Source organism: Carassius carassius, chromosome 8, assembly GCF_963082965.1.
Source record: "Carassius carassius chromosome 8, fCarCar2.1, whole genome shotgun sequence".
NCBI classification, from domain to species: Eukaryota; Metazoa; Chordata; class Actinopteri; order Cypriniformes; family Cyprinidae; genus Carassius; species Carassius carassius.
Genome location: NC_081762.1, coordinates 4,453,878 through 4,473,244, shown reverse-complemented (window position 1 = coordinate 4,473,244; position 19,367 = coordinate 4,453,878). Strand labels below are relative to the sequence as shown.

The 19,367-nt window shown below is 37.3% G+C and overlaps 2 protein-coding genes across 5 annotated transcripts; one reads left to right on the top strand and one right to left on the bottom strand.

Annotated features, from left to right (window-relative positions):
- The first annotated feature begins 503 nt into the window (after positions 1–503).
- Positions 504–9,216, top strand: LOC132145021 (zinc finger and BTB domain-containing protein 22-like). The gene is made up of 4 exons (XM_059555700.1): positions 504–862; positions 2,164–2,390; positions 3,157–4,032; positions 4,977–9,216. Exons 2-4 carry the CDS (start codon positions 2,166–2,168, stop codon positions 5,907–5,909), a joined length of 2,034 nt encoding a protein of 677 aa, XP_059411683.1. The 5' UTR covers positions 504–862; positions 2,164–2,165; the 3' UTR covers positions 5,910–9,216.
- A 608-nt stretch (positions 9,217–9,824) lies between these two features.
- On the bottom strand, positions 9,825–18,813 carry LOC132145019 (death domain-associated protein 6-like). Of its 4 annotated transcripts, none has more exons than XM_059555696.1 (11): positions 18,675–18,813; positions 17,490–17,789; positions 16,175–16,543; positions 15,401–15,532; positions 15,075–15,191; positions 13,864–14,095; positions 13,555–13,724; positions 12,589–12,775; positions 12,018–12,492; positions 11,662–11,785; positions 9,825–10,670 (listed from the first exon to the last, which is right to left on the bottom strand). In XM_059555696.1, the coding sequence occupies exons 2-11, from the start codon at positions 17,709–17,711 to the stop codon at positions 10,611–10,613; spliced, it is 2,088 nt and encodes a 695-aa protein (XP_059411679.1). In that variant the 5' UTR covers positions 17,712–17,789; positions 18,675–18,813; the 3' UTR covers positions 9,825–10,610. The 4 variants fall into 4 exon arrangements, with proteins under 4 accessions (XP_059411679.1, XP_059411681.1, XP_059411680.1 ...); XM_059555698.1 differs by having other exon boundaries at positions 17,490–17,735; positions 18,675–18,799; XM_059555697.1 differs by lacking the exon at positions 18,675–18,813 and adding an exon at positions 18,343–18,628.
- Between the last annotated feature and the right edge of the window lie 554 nt (positions 18,814–19,367).

Below are 19,367 nucleotides of genomic sequence, written 5' to 3'. Positions count from 1 at the left end.
AAATTCAATGCACACAGACTGAAGTATTTTAATTCTTTGGTTCTTTTATTTGTGATTTTGGCTCACATTTAACAAAAACCCAATAATTCACAATCTCAACAAATAAGAATACTTCATAAGAACAATAAAAAAAATTTTTTTAGTGAATTGTTTGCTTTCTGGAAAGTGTGTTCATTTGCTGTACATGTACTTGCTGTACCAATACTTGGTAGGGTCTCCTTTTGCTTTAATTACTGCCTCAATTCGGCGTGGCATGGAGGTGATCAGTTTGAGGTGGAATGAAGCCCAGGTTTCTTTGACAGTGGCCTTCAGCTCTTCTGCAGTTTTTGCTCTCTTGTCTCTCATTTTCCTCTTGACAATAGCCCACAGATTCTCTCTGGGGTTCAGGTCTGGTGAGTTTGCTGGCCAGTCAAGCACACCAACACTATGGTCATTTAACCAGCTTACCAACCAACTTTAATTTATTGAGAATTGGTGGGTTTTTGTTAAATGTGAGCCAAAATCATCACAATTAAAAGAACTAAAGAATTAAAGTACGTCAGTCTGTGTGCATTGAATTCATTAAATACACAAGGTTCACAATTTGAGTTGAATTACTGAAATAAATGAACTTTTCCATGACATTCTAATTTATTGAGAAGCAGCACGTGCAGCCATGACAGTAGAGAACAGGATCCAGTGTTCGCTTCCCTTTTCGGTCGGCCGAGTCTAGAGCCTCTGTCTGGGATTTCTTAAAGGCAAAACCAGATTCCAGACCCGATGTTAGTCCACCATTACCCTCGGTATTCCCGACCGGTGGGAAACGTCGATCTATTATAATGAAAACCCGTCTTTTGAGCGCCTGACGGACATATTTAAATCGGTAAGATCTCTTTATATAGATGTAAATAGAGTCTGATTTCGGAGACGATCCGCTTCCGTGCTTAAGGCCACATGGATTGGTTTCGCAGCGGCTGGCTAACGTAAATAAAACCGAGAAATCTTATTAAACGGGCCTCTGAGAGTTTATACGTGGCGAATATTATTTTAATACATTGGGAGCTGGGAACGACACTGGTTGTTTGTTGACCAAATACCAATGCAACTTTAATGAATATTGAAATATTCACGCTGAGCCATTATAACAGGGTGTGAGGAAACTGTATTCATATGTTATTAGACAACAGAAAGACCAGCTAACACGCCAATAAAGTGAATAAATAAAGTGTTCATGCAGTGCCTGGTCAATGCCCCTTGTTCTTTGGACCTGCATTTGATGTGTTCAGAGAGAAATAAAAGAATATTTGATCGAAATTAATGTTGTATTATGTTATGAGGAAATTTAAAACACCTATTTTCAGCACCTGTTTGTATACATACATACATCTAAAATATGTTTCTGTAAAGTTTATAAATAGCATATCTTTATTTTATAAACAGCATTTCTTTTCATGTGAAAGTCATATTCAAAATAAATTAAATGTTTATGCAAATTAGCTCCCTCAAAATGAGGTGTGGAGTCAGTTTGATTATTTAATTCAGTTGTCACTCTGGTTTATAACTCAACTGTGTGTGAATGGAAGCATAATTTAATACAGGATTGACAACCATATTTTGTTGCTATGTGTGTCCCAAGTAACAACTATACACTGTATATCATTACACTATCTGTGTACTTGGTCGGAGTAGATACTACATATGACCATTCAAAAATTGTGTATTTATTATAAATATGGGTAGTTTTATCATCTTTCATCACGTGTATACATTAGTATCATTCGTTAATCCTCTCCCGTTGCCTCATGGGATTGCACACTTAAGAATCCTTGTGGATGCAGTAGGTTATTTGCGTAGTTTTCACCTACTGTTTCTCGAATATTATGAATTCACACATACTACTCTTTTTGCATATTTTTTTATTAAGAATTATAGAAGGTTATTTTGTCATCCAGCATCAAAGCTGCAAAATCTAATTGCATGAAGTGTCCGACATTTCACACTTATAAAGTTAAATGCATCATCCGGGCATTTGAAGTGAATGTTTTCTTTTTGGCGTTTTCAGTGGGAACACGCCAATCACATTATTTATGTTAAAACAGTGCATACGAATAGTAAGCATGCAAATTTGAACATATATTAAGTTTGCATTCAAATTAGTTATTTGATGATGCTCTTCCTATGCAGGAATGCAGTCGGCCATGGCGGAGCAAGGCTATGTTGACTCCGTGGGTTCAGCCACTGGTTCAGAGGTGCAGGTGTGCTTCCCCAGTGTGCAGGCCTCAGTGCTGGACAGCCTGAATCGGCAGCGTGAAGAAGGCCATCTCTGCGACCTCTCCATCCACGTTCAGGGCCAGGTGTTCAAGGCCCATCGGTGTGTGCTGGCTGCATCTTCACCTTACTTCCACGACCAGGTACATATTTACCTTGAGGCCTAGATGGAGTAAAGCAGTGGTGCCCAACCCTCTTCCTGGAGATCTACCTAAATATGTTTAATGAAATATATAAGCTAGTATTTAATTCAAATTAATTACATGATATTCTGATTGTTTAATAAAAGTAATTGCATATGTATTTACTGAGAAACCCTTAAAATGCAAATAATTAAAATGATCTTTGAAGACGTTGCAAAGAGTATATATATGAAAAAAATAAAACCATAAACTTGTGTAATAAAATACGTTTTAGTAAAAATGTTTTAGTATAACTGATATTTTATTCCAAATCTTGAATAATTGTTTAATATTTAGTTTCATTTTTTTAGTAATCAGTTATTTAAGTTTAGTAATCATTTTTAGTAATTTTTTCAGTTTTAGTTATTTTACTTAAGCTATACATAACTTTCAGAAACTAGCAGAAAAAAAGTTTTTTATCTATCAATCTAATATAAATCTATATGTTGTCTCACTGTGAGTGCTATGAGTATTTAAATTCTATAAAATGTATTTAAAGCTATATAAATATTGCAACAAACAGGAACTGCAATATAGTTATATTAGATAAGTGCAACATCATGTCAGACAGTATGTTGACAGCTTCCAGGTGCCAGGTTCTATAGCATTTCACATACACATTTTTTTTTACAATCTGAAATGCAACACAAAAAGCATAACAGTTTCTATCAGATACATCTGTGCAGAGTTTATTAGCCACATCACAGTTTTTGTTTCTTTGTTCCAGGTGCTGCTGAAGAACATGTCAACCGTCTCCATCCCAGCCGTCATGGACCCCCTGGCCTTTGAGAGCGTCCTCAGTTGTGCGTACACCGGCCAGCTGCGAATGCTTCGTGATGACATCGTTAACTACCTCACTGTTGGCAGTGTGCTTCAAATGTGGCACATTGTGGACAAATGCACTGAGCTCCTCAAAGAGGGCAGGGGAGGTTCCAGTGGAGCTCAGGGATCCGGAGACAAGGAGAGCGCAGGACAGAGCGGCAGCGCCAACAAGATCGTCCAAGAGGATGGAGGAGACGCACCTTTGACTCCTCAACCTCCCAGCCGACCCTCCTTCAGCGAGAGCCAGTCCCCGAGCAGCACCAATTACTTCAGTCCTAGAGACGCACACTTCGGCGGGACGATGGTGACCACCGGAGCAGTGGGAGAGAGTGCTGCTCACTCCACCCCGACCTACTGCATGCCCTCCGGCGGAGAGGAAGGCTTCATGATCGAAGACGAAGAAGACGATGACGACGAGCTCTTGTTTCCCAGGAAAAGAGATCGGGGAGGCAAGCGGAAGGTCGCGACCTCTGTCTCCGATCAAGAGGTTGGAGTGAGCGACAGTTTTGGAGTTTCTTCATATCAAGATGGAGACTCTTCTCCTCCCCAGAAGCGACCGTCCTACAGTCAGCCGAGCATCATGCCCAGAAAACAGTGGGTGGTGGTGAAGACGGAGCACTCGAGAGATGACGACCTGATCGTGGTGTCCGGAGGAGAGGAGGGAGGAGACGACGAAGAGGAACGAGAGATGGAGATGATCAGACAGAGGGACAGGACATTTAACATATCGAACGTAAGGACCCTCTCTGGACTCAGACAAGAAGCTGAAATGGAGGCACAGGTCAGTAGTTTTGAATTAACTTAACTTACATCTTTTAGGGATGGATATCATTTTGTCTGTGATATTAAGAATTGTCTTTTATTTTAATATCCTTTTTGTCCAATTAAGTTGCAAAAATTACTAGTTAAAATATAACTGCATTGGTAGATTTCTTCAACTGTTTTGACCTCGTTTAGACTTAAAACAAGTGAAAAAGTCTGCCAGTGCAGTAAGGCCAAATACAGTCGCACTGAATATACTCTAAAAAGTCTTATTATCTTATGCAGTATGGTTTCTCAAGTATATTTTTTTTGTGTTAATGATTTTTAGATAATTTAACTGAAAAATTGAGTCTTGGGTTTTCTAACCAAGAAAAATCACCCTCATTTGAATATATATTAAGAAATATATCGAGGGTTTTTTTGGCTTTCGCCCAGTTATAAAACAATTTTGGATGCTTAATACACAATAAAAATGTCTAAAAATTTCAGTGTATTAGATAAAAAAATATGAGACCAAGTAGCATCTGCAAACAAAAGATTGTAGAGCTTTTCTCAGTACTAACTTTTTACATTAATTTTTAACCAACTGGTCTCAAAGTAATTTTTTATTATTACATTTTTTATAAACATGCACCACAAGGCTTGACAACCAGAAAATCTCATACCTTTTTGATTGCGTCATAAGTGTCTTATTATTTATGTATATCAATTATTGTCAAAAATGTACAAAATTATTTTTGTTAAATAATTAAATTATAGTCAACTGATAGATAATTTCAGCAAATCAGTGATTGAGAATATATTATACCCAGAGACAAAACTGGATTAGAATAAGAGATGCAAAGATATAATATGATGAAGTGGACAAAAATAGATTACAACATAAAAAAAATATGCATACTTGTGTGGTGCACCAACAACAACTTATCATCCTCAATCACTCAAATGTCTTTTTTCCTCTAGGCTGACTATTGCCAGTCCTCTGAAGACTACCTCAAGTTTGAGAGGGGTTTGATCGACCAGACGTCCTCCCAACATGCTCCTGAGAATCCCAGTCAATGCTCAAGTAGGACCGCGTCCAACCGGCTCGGTTCGGTTCAGTCAACGGCCGGCCGAGCTCAGCTCTTCCCTCTGGATATGCAGGGAAACCAGATTCTCTTGTACAATCAAGCCGCCCTGGAGTCTACATCTCCATTAGGACTTGCAGGAGGCATGTCTGGGGTGTCTCTAAAAGGTAGTCTCGAACATGGAGCGGTTCACTTACCCACCCAAGGTGCTTTGGGGAGCGGGATGGAAGGATTAGACGGCGGCGCAGCTGGAAGTTCAGGAAAGGTCTTCATGTGTCACTGCGGGAAGACGTTCACGCACAAGAGCATGAGGGACCGGCACATCAACATGCACCTGGACCTGCGGCCCTTCCACTGCCCCGTCTGCGCCAAGAAGTTCAAGATGAAGCATCACCTCACCGAGCACATGAAGACCCACACCGGTCTGAAGCCCTACGACTGCCACGGCTGCGGGAAGAAGTTCATGTGGCGCGACAGCTTCATGAGGCATCGCTCACATTGTGAGAGGCGCAGCAGAGCTGAAGGAAGAGCCGGATCCGAAAGGTCGGTCATTTCTCCACCGCATCACATGAAGCTCACATCAGCTAACGAGACCAATCAAGGTAACGGTGGTGCCAGAAGCGGGATCCCCATCTTGTCTTCGCAACATTCCTTGAGCAACAATGGCGTTTCTTGTCTCAACATGGCCGCTTCTGGGCCTCTTCTTGGTATCAGTTCTCAAAGTGGGCCGCATGGCCTTGGATCTAGCGTTTTGGGCATCGGTGGCAATCGTAGCGTGTGTGTGGAAGAAGTCTGTGAGGGCAACGTTGATGAAAGCAGCGTCACATAGGAGGTTTCCCTCTGAAATCAACATCCCGCAAAACCAGATCACTTGCCTTTGGTTTAAAGAGACTATGGGCCAGATTTACTAAACGGCAAATTAGCATTAGAGCACAATTCCATAAAAGCGCCGATGGGACGGGAATGATCTGCGGTTGATGAACTTAAAAGGTGCAGATTAACGAACACAGACGCAGCATCGGTTTTCCATAATGACCAGCGCATGGGATTGTAAAGTAATCTACCAAGAGCAGCACAAATTACCGCCTCCTTTAAAGCATGCTTTTTTAGGGCATTAAATAAGGCCACAAAAAACATCGTGTTGACAAGTGCAAATCATGGTAAATTGCGTTGTGTGATTCATTTAAATACTCTCTTCACATAAACTTAATGAATGAAAGGGAAACTCCTACAGATGCATATTCTATAAGGTCACAAAAATAACTGTTTCCACGATTTCTCAGTGCTAATTTCCCACTGCGTGTCTTTAGTAAATCCTGACAGTAACACTGGTTTGCGCTGGCGCGAGCTGATAGTAAGTCTGGCCCTATGTGCACAATTCTCTGATTCTTTACCTCATGTCGGTGAGTGTGCCATACTAGATGTCCCATGTGTGTTTGAGAATAATACCAATGACCAAGTGCCCACTGTTAGCTCACGTATGTATCTACTCAAAGACCAGGCTGCTGTGGTGACTGTCGAAACCGTATCCCGGCCAGGAATACCGGACAGTCACCATCACGTTCAAGCTGCCTCACTAGCACAGAACATTCGTTCACTGTTGCTCTAAAGTGCCGTTCTGTTATTATGTGTATGATATTATGTTGTACAGAGCTGTACAATACTGTAACTCATTTGGTCTGTTCTTGATGTGAAGTTTTATTGTACAGTCACTCAACTATGTATAGTATATTCAATCTCAAATTTTAAATTTCTTGTTTATTTTTAAGTAAGAGACAAGAATATAGTTTCCTCTGCACTTTGGTTTCTTAAGGCCCATTCACACTAAGGATGATAACTGTAATGATAACTATAAAGCATAATAACGATAACTCATTGGCAAAAATGGAAAATAACTATAGTGATGACTTAAAGGTTTGTTCGCAAAAAGGACTATAATTATAACAATAACTTAAAAGGTCTGTTTACACCAATAAATATGATGATAACAACAAAGGATTCTTCGCTATAAAGGGTCATTGCAAAAAGGATAACTGTAACGTTAACTATAAAGATACATTCAAATAAACAACGATAACTATTACAAAAACTATGAAGGCTCATTCACAAAGTAAGTCGATAACTATAAAGTTTACTATAAAGGTATGTTCACATAAATGATAAGGACTATGACAATAACTATCAAAGCTCATGTGTAAAAAAGGACGATAACAATAATGGAAAAAAAATTGTTTGAAAAAAGGATGATATTTATGACAATAACTATAAATGTCTGTTCATACCAAAAACTATAATGATAACAATAATGGTTTGTTCGCAAAATGGATTACATCTATATTGGGTCATCGCAAAAAGGATGATAACTATATTGATAAATATAAAGGTACGTTCACATAAAAACAATAACTGTTAGAATAATAAAGGTTTGTTAAAAAAAATGGATGATAATTAATTGTAAAGGCTAATTCATAAGAAATCGAAGATAGCTATTAAGTTAACTCTATAAGTCCGTTCACACAAAGAATGATAACAATAACAATAATGGTTTGTTTACACAAATAACGATAACTATAATAAGAGCTATGAAGGCTTGTTCACGAAAAGGACATATAACGATAACTGGTCTGTTCACACAAATAACGTAACTAACGATAAATTAATTCAGAAAAATGTAGTAACAACAATAAAGTTTTAAAAGGCCACATCACAACTATAATGAACAATATAACTCAAATCACTGTCAGGACTTTTTCAGCTGATGAACAATAAAAAAACTGACAGCCAATCAGGAGTGCATTTCCCAAAAGCATCGTTAGCTAACTATGGTCGTTAGTTCTATTGAACTCTATTGGTAACGACAGAACTTGCGACCAAAGCTGCTTGCGGAAAACACCCCAGAATGATAAAAACATCAGAATCCCACTTAAAACCTTTTCTATCATTTTTGGTGTGAATGCGCCTTAAAACTTAAATAATCATTCAAATTCTGTGAGAATAATGACATCAATGAAGACATAGAGCAGGGCTATTCAAATCTCGCCCTGGAGGGCCAATGCGGTGCAGAGTTTGGCTCCAACCCTGATCAAAGTCACCTGCCTGTGATTTTCTAATGATCCCAAAAACATTGATTAGCATATGCTCAGGTGTGTTTGACTAGGGTTAGAGCCAAACTCTGCACCACATTGGCCCTCAATGGCAAGATTTGAATAGCCCTGACATAGAGGTTGCTTCTTCTTTTCAACTAATATATAATAATAATTAAAAACATTGACAGCCAATAAAAATCAATCCACTTTAAAGAGCTCAAGCACAAAACAACAGAGCGTGCTTATAATAAACAGAACATAATTGTACTTTGGTGTGGACACTAATACAGTTATCATTTTTGGTGTGAAGGGGCCTTTACTGCTTGAAAGGCAGGGAAGCGCAGGGTTTGTAGGTAGTTGGATTCCTAAATGAACCAACTCACAGTGCAATCTGGCTTTACAGTGTGTCCTTTTACCCATAAAACCAACATCAACATTGAGGGGGACACAACCTCTTCAATACAAAGTCGTAAGCACCTGGCATCCGTCTACTGAACTCCTGCAGTATTTTAGATGTAGCCTATAGTGAACCAGTAGTGATAGTTTCCATGTTTGCCTTCCATGAAGGCCGAGACCAGATTTGCGAATGGATGAAAATCTTGAATGAAGTATGCAAATGACATGCCAAATTAGTGTGAACGTCTGCAACTGAACAAGAACGTTTAAGACATTTGAAGATGATCTAACAGATCATGATTAGGACCGATCAAGACTGTTTTAATTGCTTGAATGGATGTTTGGAAATGTCAATGCAGTGATCAGTAGTTGCCTTGTACCACAGATGCACCACAGAAACCATATACCTCAAACATTTGTGCAACTATTCAAAATATTACAATACATAAACCGGGACCTGAAGATAGTGAACTGTTGCTTATCCACACATTCGTATTACTTTTATATCAAACCTGTGTGTATTTCAGATTAGTGAGCAAAGCTGAAGTGTGAACAATGGAGTAGAGAACATTTGAAACCTAATTTAAAAATAACCAGTAGGTAAAAGCATGATTCAGTGCTTGCTTGAGTAATCTGGTTAGAGATCTGTATTTTGTTCTGTCTACAACTGTTGTGGTGAATCTGAACTAAATATGCGACGGACTGTAGCAGACGAAGCATTTTCCTGATGTGGACAGAAATACATGTCAATGGATTCACAAGGTTCAAGATCTTCAAATGAAAGAGAAATAAAGTATGTTGTGCACAAATTATGATTCATTCTTGTCTTATTAATGTTTGAAAGTCGGTCAGTTTTTAAAAAAGACCTTTTTTCAATATTTCAGTTTACCCTTGATTGTTTTTAAGTGATAATTCACTCAAAAATGCCATTATTTCACAACTCTAACACTGTTCCAAACTTACACAAAAGAAGATATTTTGAACATTGGAGTCCAAAAACTCATATCTTTTGTGTTCTGCAGAAATAATTTAAATTATTTTAATTTTAGGGCAAAATACCCCCCCCCTCTCTCTCTATATATATATATATATATACATATGTAAACATATATTTAAATGGAAAATGGATTGTTTAAGCACCATATTGTCCTGGTTATTAATATAAATGTAAATATAACTTTTTACAACAGATTTTATATGGTTACCATTCTTTTGATGCACCTTTTATCATGCCAATTAAATCCTCAATTAGTTAAGCAGAGTAATTAAAAACCATTTTAAATATGACAATACTGATCAATTTAATAGATCAATCATCAGCAGTTTACAGAAATCATTTCAATAACAAAGTCAAGTGCAGGAGGGCACTCAACTCTTGTGCTTAGTCACCTGAGGCCAGTAAAAGGGACAGTTCACACAAAAATAAAAACTCTCTTAATGTTTACCCTCAAGTCCTTTTTAATCCATATACTGGTATTTTTTTCTGTATTGCACACACAAAAAGGTGGAATTAATCTCTGTATTTTTATTTTTGGGTGAACTATTTTGTTAAGATCTGAAAACAAAGTTTCCAATGTTTGTAAATTGGAGCATGTAAAGAAGCTCATAATTTATGTGGAAAATTAATTCCACAGTGAAAAAATCCACAGTGCACCGTATAAAGTTATCAACATGTAAGTCAAACACTACACAAAACGGAGCATTTATTGAGCTGAGAAGAGAAATTCTCTTCCCCTCATGACTCTTGGCACAGATGAGGATTGCATCTAAACCCTCAAACTAAAATCATAAATACAATACAAGATAAACCCTCGGAGTAAGAATGTTTAGAGGCAAGTCCCATATACAATATACCAAAATACCTCTAAAAAGCCTGAATGGATAACAGCGTGCCATTTTCCCTTGTATAAAAAGTAAACCGTGGCATTGCGTGGTTGAAACCCTGACTGAACCAGTCCGAAGTAAAATAATGTTTTTTGTTCTCTGTTCACACTGGCAGGCACTAACGGAGCAGGACGCTGACTGATGCCAGCTCTGTACCCTGTGACTCAATCTGAATCAGACAGAACGATCACTTCCTCCGGGTCACACTGAGTCGCCACGTTCACCTGTGAACACAGGAATAACAGGAGTCAGTGCTTTCTATAATGAGCCAATAGTGCTGTGTGTACTGCTCACTCACAGGAACTAAAACTGTTTCAAAAACACATTCATTGACACCAAATGAAAACAACAACTTTGTAATACTTTGAGTAAATATTTCAGCAGGTCACCAACCAACATTTCTCATTTTTGCTTAAAGTTGACTACTAAAATTATTAAAACTGAAAATAAATATTGAAATGAAACTGACATAAAACAATAGCAACTAATAAAACCAGCAAAATTACTAAAACTTTAACGAATAAATTTAGGAAAATAAAATAATAATCTTACTAAATTTGATTATTAATAAATAACACAAGACTGTATTAATGTTACCAAATTAACACAGTGATAATTTTATTAAGATGACTGATAGGGTTGTTATGGAATACAATCATGCTAAAATATTTATACTATTAATAAATATAATAAATAAATTAATAAAGCTGATCCATAAACTGATTCACAGCAATATTCCTCTAGTTGTTGGTTTTTAATGTTTTATTTATTTATTAGATTTTGGAAAAAATTAAAAAGCGTTCTTTTCTCTATGTTTGGTTCTTGTTTTTTGCATGTTTTATCTACCTCCATAATTTTAGTCAATATTTCTGTAAGTTGCCAAGCCAACAATTCACATTTTACTGTAAAGCTGTAGTACTAAAACATAGAGAACTATTAAAAAAAACTAAAATGTAAGACAAAACAAAAATAAAAAATGAATTCAAAATATTAATAATAATATAGTCCTATATTAATGAACAATGAAAACAATGCAGTGAATTTACTGCTGTGACTGAGAAAGTTGCAATGGAATAAAGACATGCTAAAATATCTGAGCAGTTAAAATCAGCCTTTATGCTACAGAAATGGTGTAATAATAATAACATGCAAAAGCAATTCAGCAGAAATTCAAATGCATTTACTGCAGTGTTTCAATGCCGGCTCAAAGCAGACCTTATTTTTCTTGGGCGGAGGTGTGTCTCGTGAGCTTCGGACCGTGACCTGAGCCGAACTCCTCGTCCTGGTTAAATCTTCTTCCTCAGGACAGCAGATCACACCCATATCTAGAGGAATATCACTGAGAAAAACACAACAGCATGAAGCAAGCTTGTCCTCCAGAACACAAAAGCAGAAAACCAGTATTCAGTGAAAATCTTGACATGTCTCCTCCTAACACAGACAGCAGCTATAGATTCTCTCTAAAGAGAGTGATTTCCCCTCAGAGATACGATCATATAAACCCCCACCACACATGTGTTGTGATTCATTTAAGCTCTAACATCAATCACACATGATTGGTTCAGCTTTACCTGTCCCGTGTGCAGGTCCCATTGAAGGCAGCGGTCTGTTTTTCAGGCGAGGATCGTTTCCTCTTCTTGTAGTTGCCCATCTCGTCGATCAGCAGAGGGCTTGTTTGAGGTAGAGGACTGCAGGTGGCTGATCTCACAGGGGTCGACGGTGTGTGCTGATTGGTGGAGACCGTCTCAGTGCAGGAAGTGGTGCTCTTAATGTCAATCCAGGAGATAGGTTCTGTCTCGTCGGTAGGCATCGGATCCAGAGTCTCTGTGAACAGAGGGCTTTGTTTGGCAGGTCTGCCGTTTGTGTCTGTTTCCCCAGGTCCTGTCTCGTGTGTGCTGCTGGCCGGAGAGCGCTGGTCGTCATCGCCCGGATCCTCCTCTGTGTCCTGCACCGATGATTTGATTGACAGAGGAGAGCTCTCATCTATCGGCTGATCATTGTCACTGTTGTTCAGCTGCTCCTCTTCAACATCCTCTTCATCGTCATCTGAAACACATCAGAAAAGGAGAAATGGGTTTTCTCTGCAGGAAATGTCACAGCAACATGAAGGAAGGAGATGAAGATGATTTCTGCACGTCTTACCTGGACCAGCTTGTTCTCGACTGGCCTGGATCTCCTCTTCAATGTCAGGATCAGAGGAATCTTCCTCTTCTTCTTCTTCATCTTCCTCCTCCTCCTCTTCTTCTTCCTCTTCTTTTTCTTTTTCTTCATGTTCCTCCTCTTTCTCTTTCTCTTTTTCTTTGCTGTCACTCTGCTGTCCATTAAGTGCCTGTAAATGTGACGGAAGGACAAACAGATTCAAGACTGCTCGTGGTTTCAAGGAGATTCTGGCTTTATTTTGGACAACGCAGAAATAGGAATATATTTTATTTACATTTTAAATGAAGTAATTATGTAATATAATAACAGCATTATTAACATCAATTAAAAAGTTAATTTTATTATTTATTATTTGTATTATAAATTTGCATTTTTAAATATTTTAAAAGATTATTTAATGTATTAATTACAATAGAATATAATAATATTTTACATTTTTGTTTATATCTTACTAGTGCTGGGCAACAATTAATCACCTCCCAAAAAAAAGTTTTTGTTCATATGTGTGTGTACAGTGTATATTTATAATGTATATATAAAGACACATACAGCACTTATTTTGAAAATATTTTATATAGTTATATTCATATAATTTACACATACATATACTCAGTACACACAAATATTATAATGTGCATAAAAACTTTTATTTTGGATGCATGATTAATCATTGGCCAGCAATATATCTTACTTATAAATCATATCTTTCATCAGTATCTTTTGCATCAAAAACGAGATTTTTTTTAACAATCTTTTATTTTGATTACTATGAAATATAATCATAATTATTTTCTGTATGTATGTATTTAAATACATTAAGTATTTCACATTTTGGTTTGATTCTATAACTGAAGACATTTCAGGTTCTACTGGAGAAAAACCAAATACATGAAGCTGAAATTAATTATTGAACAAAACAAACATATTAGAATCTATTTGGTTCTTCACCTCTTTTTTCAGTCTGTCTCTCTCTTGTCTCTTCCTCATCTCCTCTACCTCGATGTCTTCCTGTTTAGTAGCGTATTTGGTGATCACCTCCTCCAGGCTGCTGAGAGCCACGTCTCTGTTTGAGCGGAGCTTGCGATTCAGAGCTGGATCAGTGAGAGCAGGGTCCAACGCTAAAGGAAACACAGAAATTCACTTACAATCAGTAAACATTACATCAACCCAGAAATGTGCAGACATCGTTAGTGAAAGTAAATCATATGACTTGATCGTGTTCTCTAGCTGAATTAGAGAGTAACTGAATTGAGTTACTAGGTTTGAAGGAATCTGTGAGGTGGGAGCCGAAGTTGTAGACCATGTCGAGATGCCGTCTCTCCTGTAGTTTGTTGCCCGTCTCTCTGAAGGCATCTTGAGCGATTTGAATGATCTGTTTGCGGGTGAGCATGAGTTTGTAGCGTTCGTTGGCACGCTGAACCACCTTCAGGATATCTGTGTAGTCTGGTGGATTGTGAAGAGCTTCTGGACTGTTAATGTAGCGTTCAATCTACAGACCAAAGATAAAAGACAAAAGTAAAGACAAAAAGAAAAGAAAGAAAAATGATAAGTTATTCATTCTTTTCTTAAAGTGATACTTCACCCAAAAATATATATTTTTTAGTTTCTTTTTGTGTTGAACATAAAAGAACATATTATGAAGAATTTTAAAGAACCAATCAGTTGTTGGTCCCCATAGACTTCCAAAGTAGGGAAAGAAATACTATGGAAGTCAACAGAGACCATCAACTGTTTGATTACCAGCATTCTTCAAAATATCACAATTACACAAGAAAGAAACTCACACAGGTTTGGAACGACATGAGGATGAGTAAATGAAAACATTTTTATTTTTGGGTGAACTATCTCTTTAATATTCACCCTTTAGATTTCAATTCCATTATTAGGGTGTATTTTTAATTTTGTTAAAAAGTGAGTGACGTGACATTCAGCCAAGTATGGTGACCCATACTCAGAATTCATGCTCTGCATTTAACCCATCCGAAGTGCACACACACAGAGCAGTGAACACACACACACACACTGTGAGCACACACCAGGAGCAGTGGGTAGCCATTTATGCTGCAGCGCCCGGGGAGCAGTTGGGGGTTCAGTGCCTTGCTCAAGGGCACCTAAGTCGTGGTATTGAAGGTGGAGAGAGAACTGTACATGCACTCCCCCCACCCACAATTCCTGCCGGCCCGGGACTCGAACTCACAACCTTTCGATTGCGAGTCCGACTCTCTAACCATTAGGCCACGACTTCCCTTCGTTAAGAATTTAAATAAATGTAAGATAAACATCAGATGTCTTATTAAATAAGCTCTGGTTGTTTCTGATGCTATTTCATTTTAAGTTTACAATCCATTTCTGATCAAAGCTAATATCATAGTCTTGAGGTTAGAGGAGTGGGGAAACTAGGAAGCTTTATTTATGAGAATGCAGAGAACTCATCTTGAGGAAAGAGAGTTCACAAGCAGAAGAAGCACCTTTTTGTTGATCTCTGGGTAGCGTGTCCCACCGTAGGGAATCTTCTGCTCGATCACTCGACCCGTCAGCGTGTCGCAGTCCTTCAGCTCACACAGTTTCTCATAGATCTTCATCATCTGAGACCACAAACAACAACTTATATCACCTGATAAAATCTCATTACTTCAAAGTCAGTTGATTGTATCAAAATTATTCCATTTAATATGACAACACAGCGTAACTTCAAGAACTTTGTCCATAATGGACTACTTATTGAAAACTAGGTACAAAGACTTTTCTGGAACTTTCTATTTAATTGATCTGAATCAGGAATGAAGAGACGTACCTTGCGTTTGAGCTTGTGCTCCTGAATATAACTGGAGTCCTCCTTCTCCAGATCATCGATACTCAGCTCTCGCTCCTGGAGCCGCTGGATCTCCTCATTATACACCTTCAACAGGTTTTCCAGGTATGCGATCTGAAACAGAACATGAGACGCACACAAATTACAATACACAGGAATAAATATTCAGTCAAAATGTCTACAAGTACAAAGCACAACAGTAGCATTTTAAAGAAGTAAATTCCAAACAATTTTATGCAAAAAAAATATCTTTAACATCAACAAATAAACCTTTTGGTACAGATCTAGCACAAACAGATATTTGTAAGCCTTGATATATTCTGTGGAAGCCTACTTATATGCTGTGAAAAAAAAATGTTAGTGTTTAACCTGTATTTTGCACTTCTTTGTGTTGTGTTTTATGATTAATGGAAATGTGTAAAAAAAAATATCCTGGCAAAACATTACCAGTTAATTTTCTGTGAATTTTACTTTATTACTTTGTTTTTTAAATGTAACACTTTTATGGCCAAAAGTCATTGCTTTTTCAAATATGAATATCCCACACCCCACTTTAAACATTATACAGAGCATCAAAAATCTACTGAATTTTCTTAAATCCCAATAGATAACTTACTAATAATTTCCATCCTTATGGAAAGTTACTGGAACCAAAGCTTTTAAAATCTAATAATGTTCATATAAAAATTCAAGACCACTGTCAAATCATCATATAAATTCAGTGTATCTCTGAGTTATGATGGACTGCTCTGATACCTGTCTCCTTGAAGCCCTTTTAGTTTTCTTGGTTTCCTTATCCGCCTCTTGTTTTTCCTCTTCTTCTTTAACCTGTGCCTCCTCATTTACACTTGTGCCATTGCTCGTGTGCTCAGGTTTTGTCTGGGAGGGCACAGACTGTATGGAGCTTCTTTTCCGAGCTGTGTGCTGTTTAAGAACGGTGCAGAGTTCATTAATGTAGACAAAGGTTTTGCCCGTGTTGGCCTGGGCTCGTGTGAGGCAGCGGCCCACAGTGTTCCGAAACTCCACCGACGTCAGGAAGGTCGGCAGGGCCTTAGAGTATCTGGTCTGGAGATAGGTCATGACCTCGGGATGGTCTTGCGAGTATTTGGAGCAATGGTCCACAAACTGGACGAGCAGAATAAAGCGGCAGCATTGGGTTAGATTCAAGTCAGGAAAAGGGAGGAGAAATACAACATACTTTTAATATGATAACAGCAAAAAAAACATGGTTTCTGTTGATTTAATGGTAAATTTAAAGTTAAGAAAAATTTAGGGAATAAACTGATTGGAACACAATGCATTAATATGGTCTCCAAATGTACATATACTGTACTACAATGCTCCAAAAAGACAACTTTCCATTAGATTTCCATTACTTCTTTAATTCATTTTACAAAACAAAGTGTATGTAAACAGTTTAAAGCTTGAATAGCTCTGCTCTCAACCGCTAGAATACGGAAATCACTTCTCCTGTATCTTATGACCATACTCCAAAAAAGTCATGTTCTTCATCAGTAATTCAAGTGCAAAAAGATTCATAAATCAAGATACATTTACTTGAGAAGCAAAATTACATAAGAAGTCTTGTTTTCTGAAAAAATAATCAAAATGAAGTGTTTATGATTAAAATAAGAACAAGTATCTTTCAATGGACTTAATTCCAATCTACTTAATTCTAAGAGAAAACAAGTTTTTGTACCCCATTGACATATTTGACATTTTTCAAGCATAAAAATGTAATATTGCAAAATTTCTCAGAAAACAAGACTTCATATCTACACTTTGCATCAAAAATACATGCATCTTAATCTAAGGATGTTTAGATTATTGTATTGGAAAACAGATATTTATTTTCTGCACTGCATGCCATATTTATATGACTTCATGAAGAGTTTCTGCTCCAATTTAATACTTTGTCAGGCCTTTTTTTGTGAAAATGTGAATTAAGAGATTTTAATACATGCAGAAATCCTAAAAACAAAACCTTGTCAGACATCATAATATCTGTTAGCTATTTTTGAAGTCAGTAGTCAGTATATTCTGACACATAAGAATTTGTTAACAAACATACTTCTGCAAAGAGTTTTTCATTCTCCACTTTTAGGACATGCACATCTTTCTTTGCGGAGGCGAAAGGAGACTGTGTGATGTGTGTTGGAGGCGGCAGATGCTTCTTCACAGCTGTTTTCGGCTGGCAGTTCGTAGCATGAGAATAGGACGTGGATGCAGATGTGCAAGCTTCTTCATCATCGTCATCAAGGATCACAATGCTTTCCATCACTGCTCCGGCCATCCGGAAGGAAGGAGAGAGGATCTGCTAAGGAGTAACCAATGTGGACGGGTCAGGCCTGCATCTCAATTACACCAAAACCTAAAAAACACACCAGTTACTCTTTATGAGTTCACTCTTTGTGCAATATTGACATCATATAACCCAGCCAACAGAGTAGATGCATTTATATTTCATTTATATTTAAAATCGCAATGCATATCCAATGGCATTTTGATATCTCAAACTCCAAAGAGAATGCATTAATTTATCTAATATTTATTTGTTTAGTTTTCTGTATGTACTTGAGCACTGAGCATCGAAAATAATCAAGAGACACAGTCAAAGTCCACACTGAGAGTCCAAAATCTGTTTGTACCTAGAGAAAAATATAGCAATCAGTATAATACTTCTACATGCAAGAGACATTGTGTTAATAAATGTAATAATATGGCCGAATAATATCAATAATCGTAAATATGTTGGTGAGCATTGAAACTTAAAAGCAAAATGTTCTTTAAGATAGTTTTGAATGTTATTAGTCACCACTGTAATAAACAAGAAACAAGACTGACTATATATGATGAGTAATGATCATAATAATGTAATGACTCTGGTATTTTGGCGGTAACTATAGTTACCATGGTAATGTTACCTTTTTATTTAATACTATAGCAACCAGATGTAATTGATGACTAAGGCCAACGACAACTTAACATTATAATATTAATAATTTCATATTATAGGTCATAAATGTAATATTTGAGGTTAGATTGCCTGCTGTTCTCGAGACTGTGGCTCTTTAATTCGGTCAAGCAGTAGTGCTTCCTTCCGTATTTGTTAAAAGCCTTAAACCCTCGAACAAGAATTGTAACTACATATGTCATATTCCTCACAATCTTAAAAAAAAAAAAAACATCGTAAAAATCATTTTAATAAAATCTCGTTAATGAACAATCAATAAAAAGACAATCAGAAACAACTTACGTGCTCGGATCTTGGAACTCAGCGCTGGATCTAAGTACGGCTCAACACGAGACGCGCTGATTCGACGGCGGACAGTAATCTGATCGCTGATTGGCTGAGCGCTGTTTCTTCTGTGATCTGATCTGTACGCAGTGATGTTTATCAGCGCCGCGCAGGGAACAGGAGACCTGACCCAAACAAACTCAGGGGACGTTTCTACAGTTTACAGTTAAATGATGTGTCATTAAACTACATATTAATTAATGTCGTCAGATCATGTGCAATTTGTGTTTTGTTTCTCCAAAAACAAAACCGATAAGTTACTCATCAGGTTCCCAGTAGCTATGTGTTCAGTGTGTGTTTCAGGCAAAGCTTGTTTTACAAATTCAACTGAATCTTTATCTGCAGCCTGATTTTATTCTGAGGCCCTGATGAGCAAATGGCAAGAAACAGGCCAGTAAGATCCTTTAAAAAAATAAGTAAATCAATAAATAAAACTGGCATTTTTGGAGCATCTAAAGTTGATATCTCAATGATCAGTGGCTATGGTTTATTTTTAATATAGGCCTACAGTTCATTTTTGTTACGTAGAATAGCTTGGAAACAGTATAAATGAAAACATCTATAGAATTCATTTCAGCTTCAGACGGCTGTGATTTATGCTATATGTTTCACTTCAGGAACTTTCAGTGACTCACCAGTCACCGGTCCAGT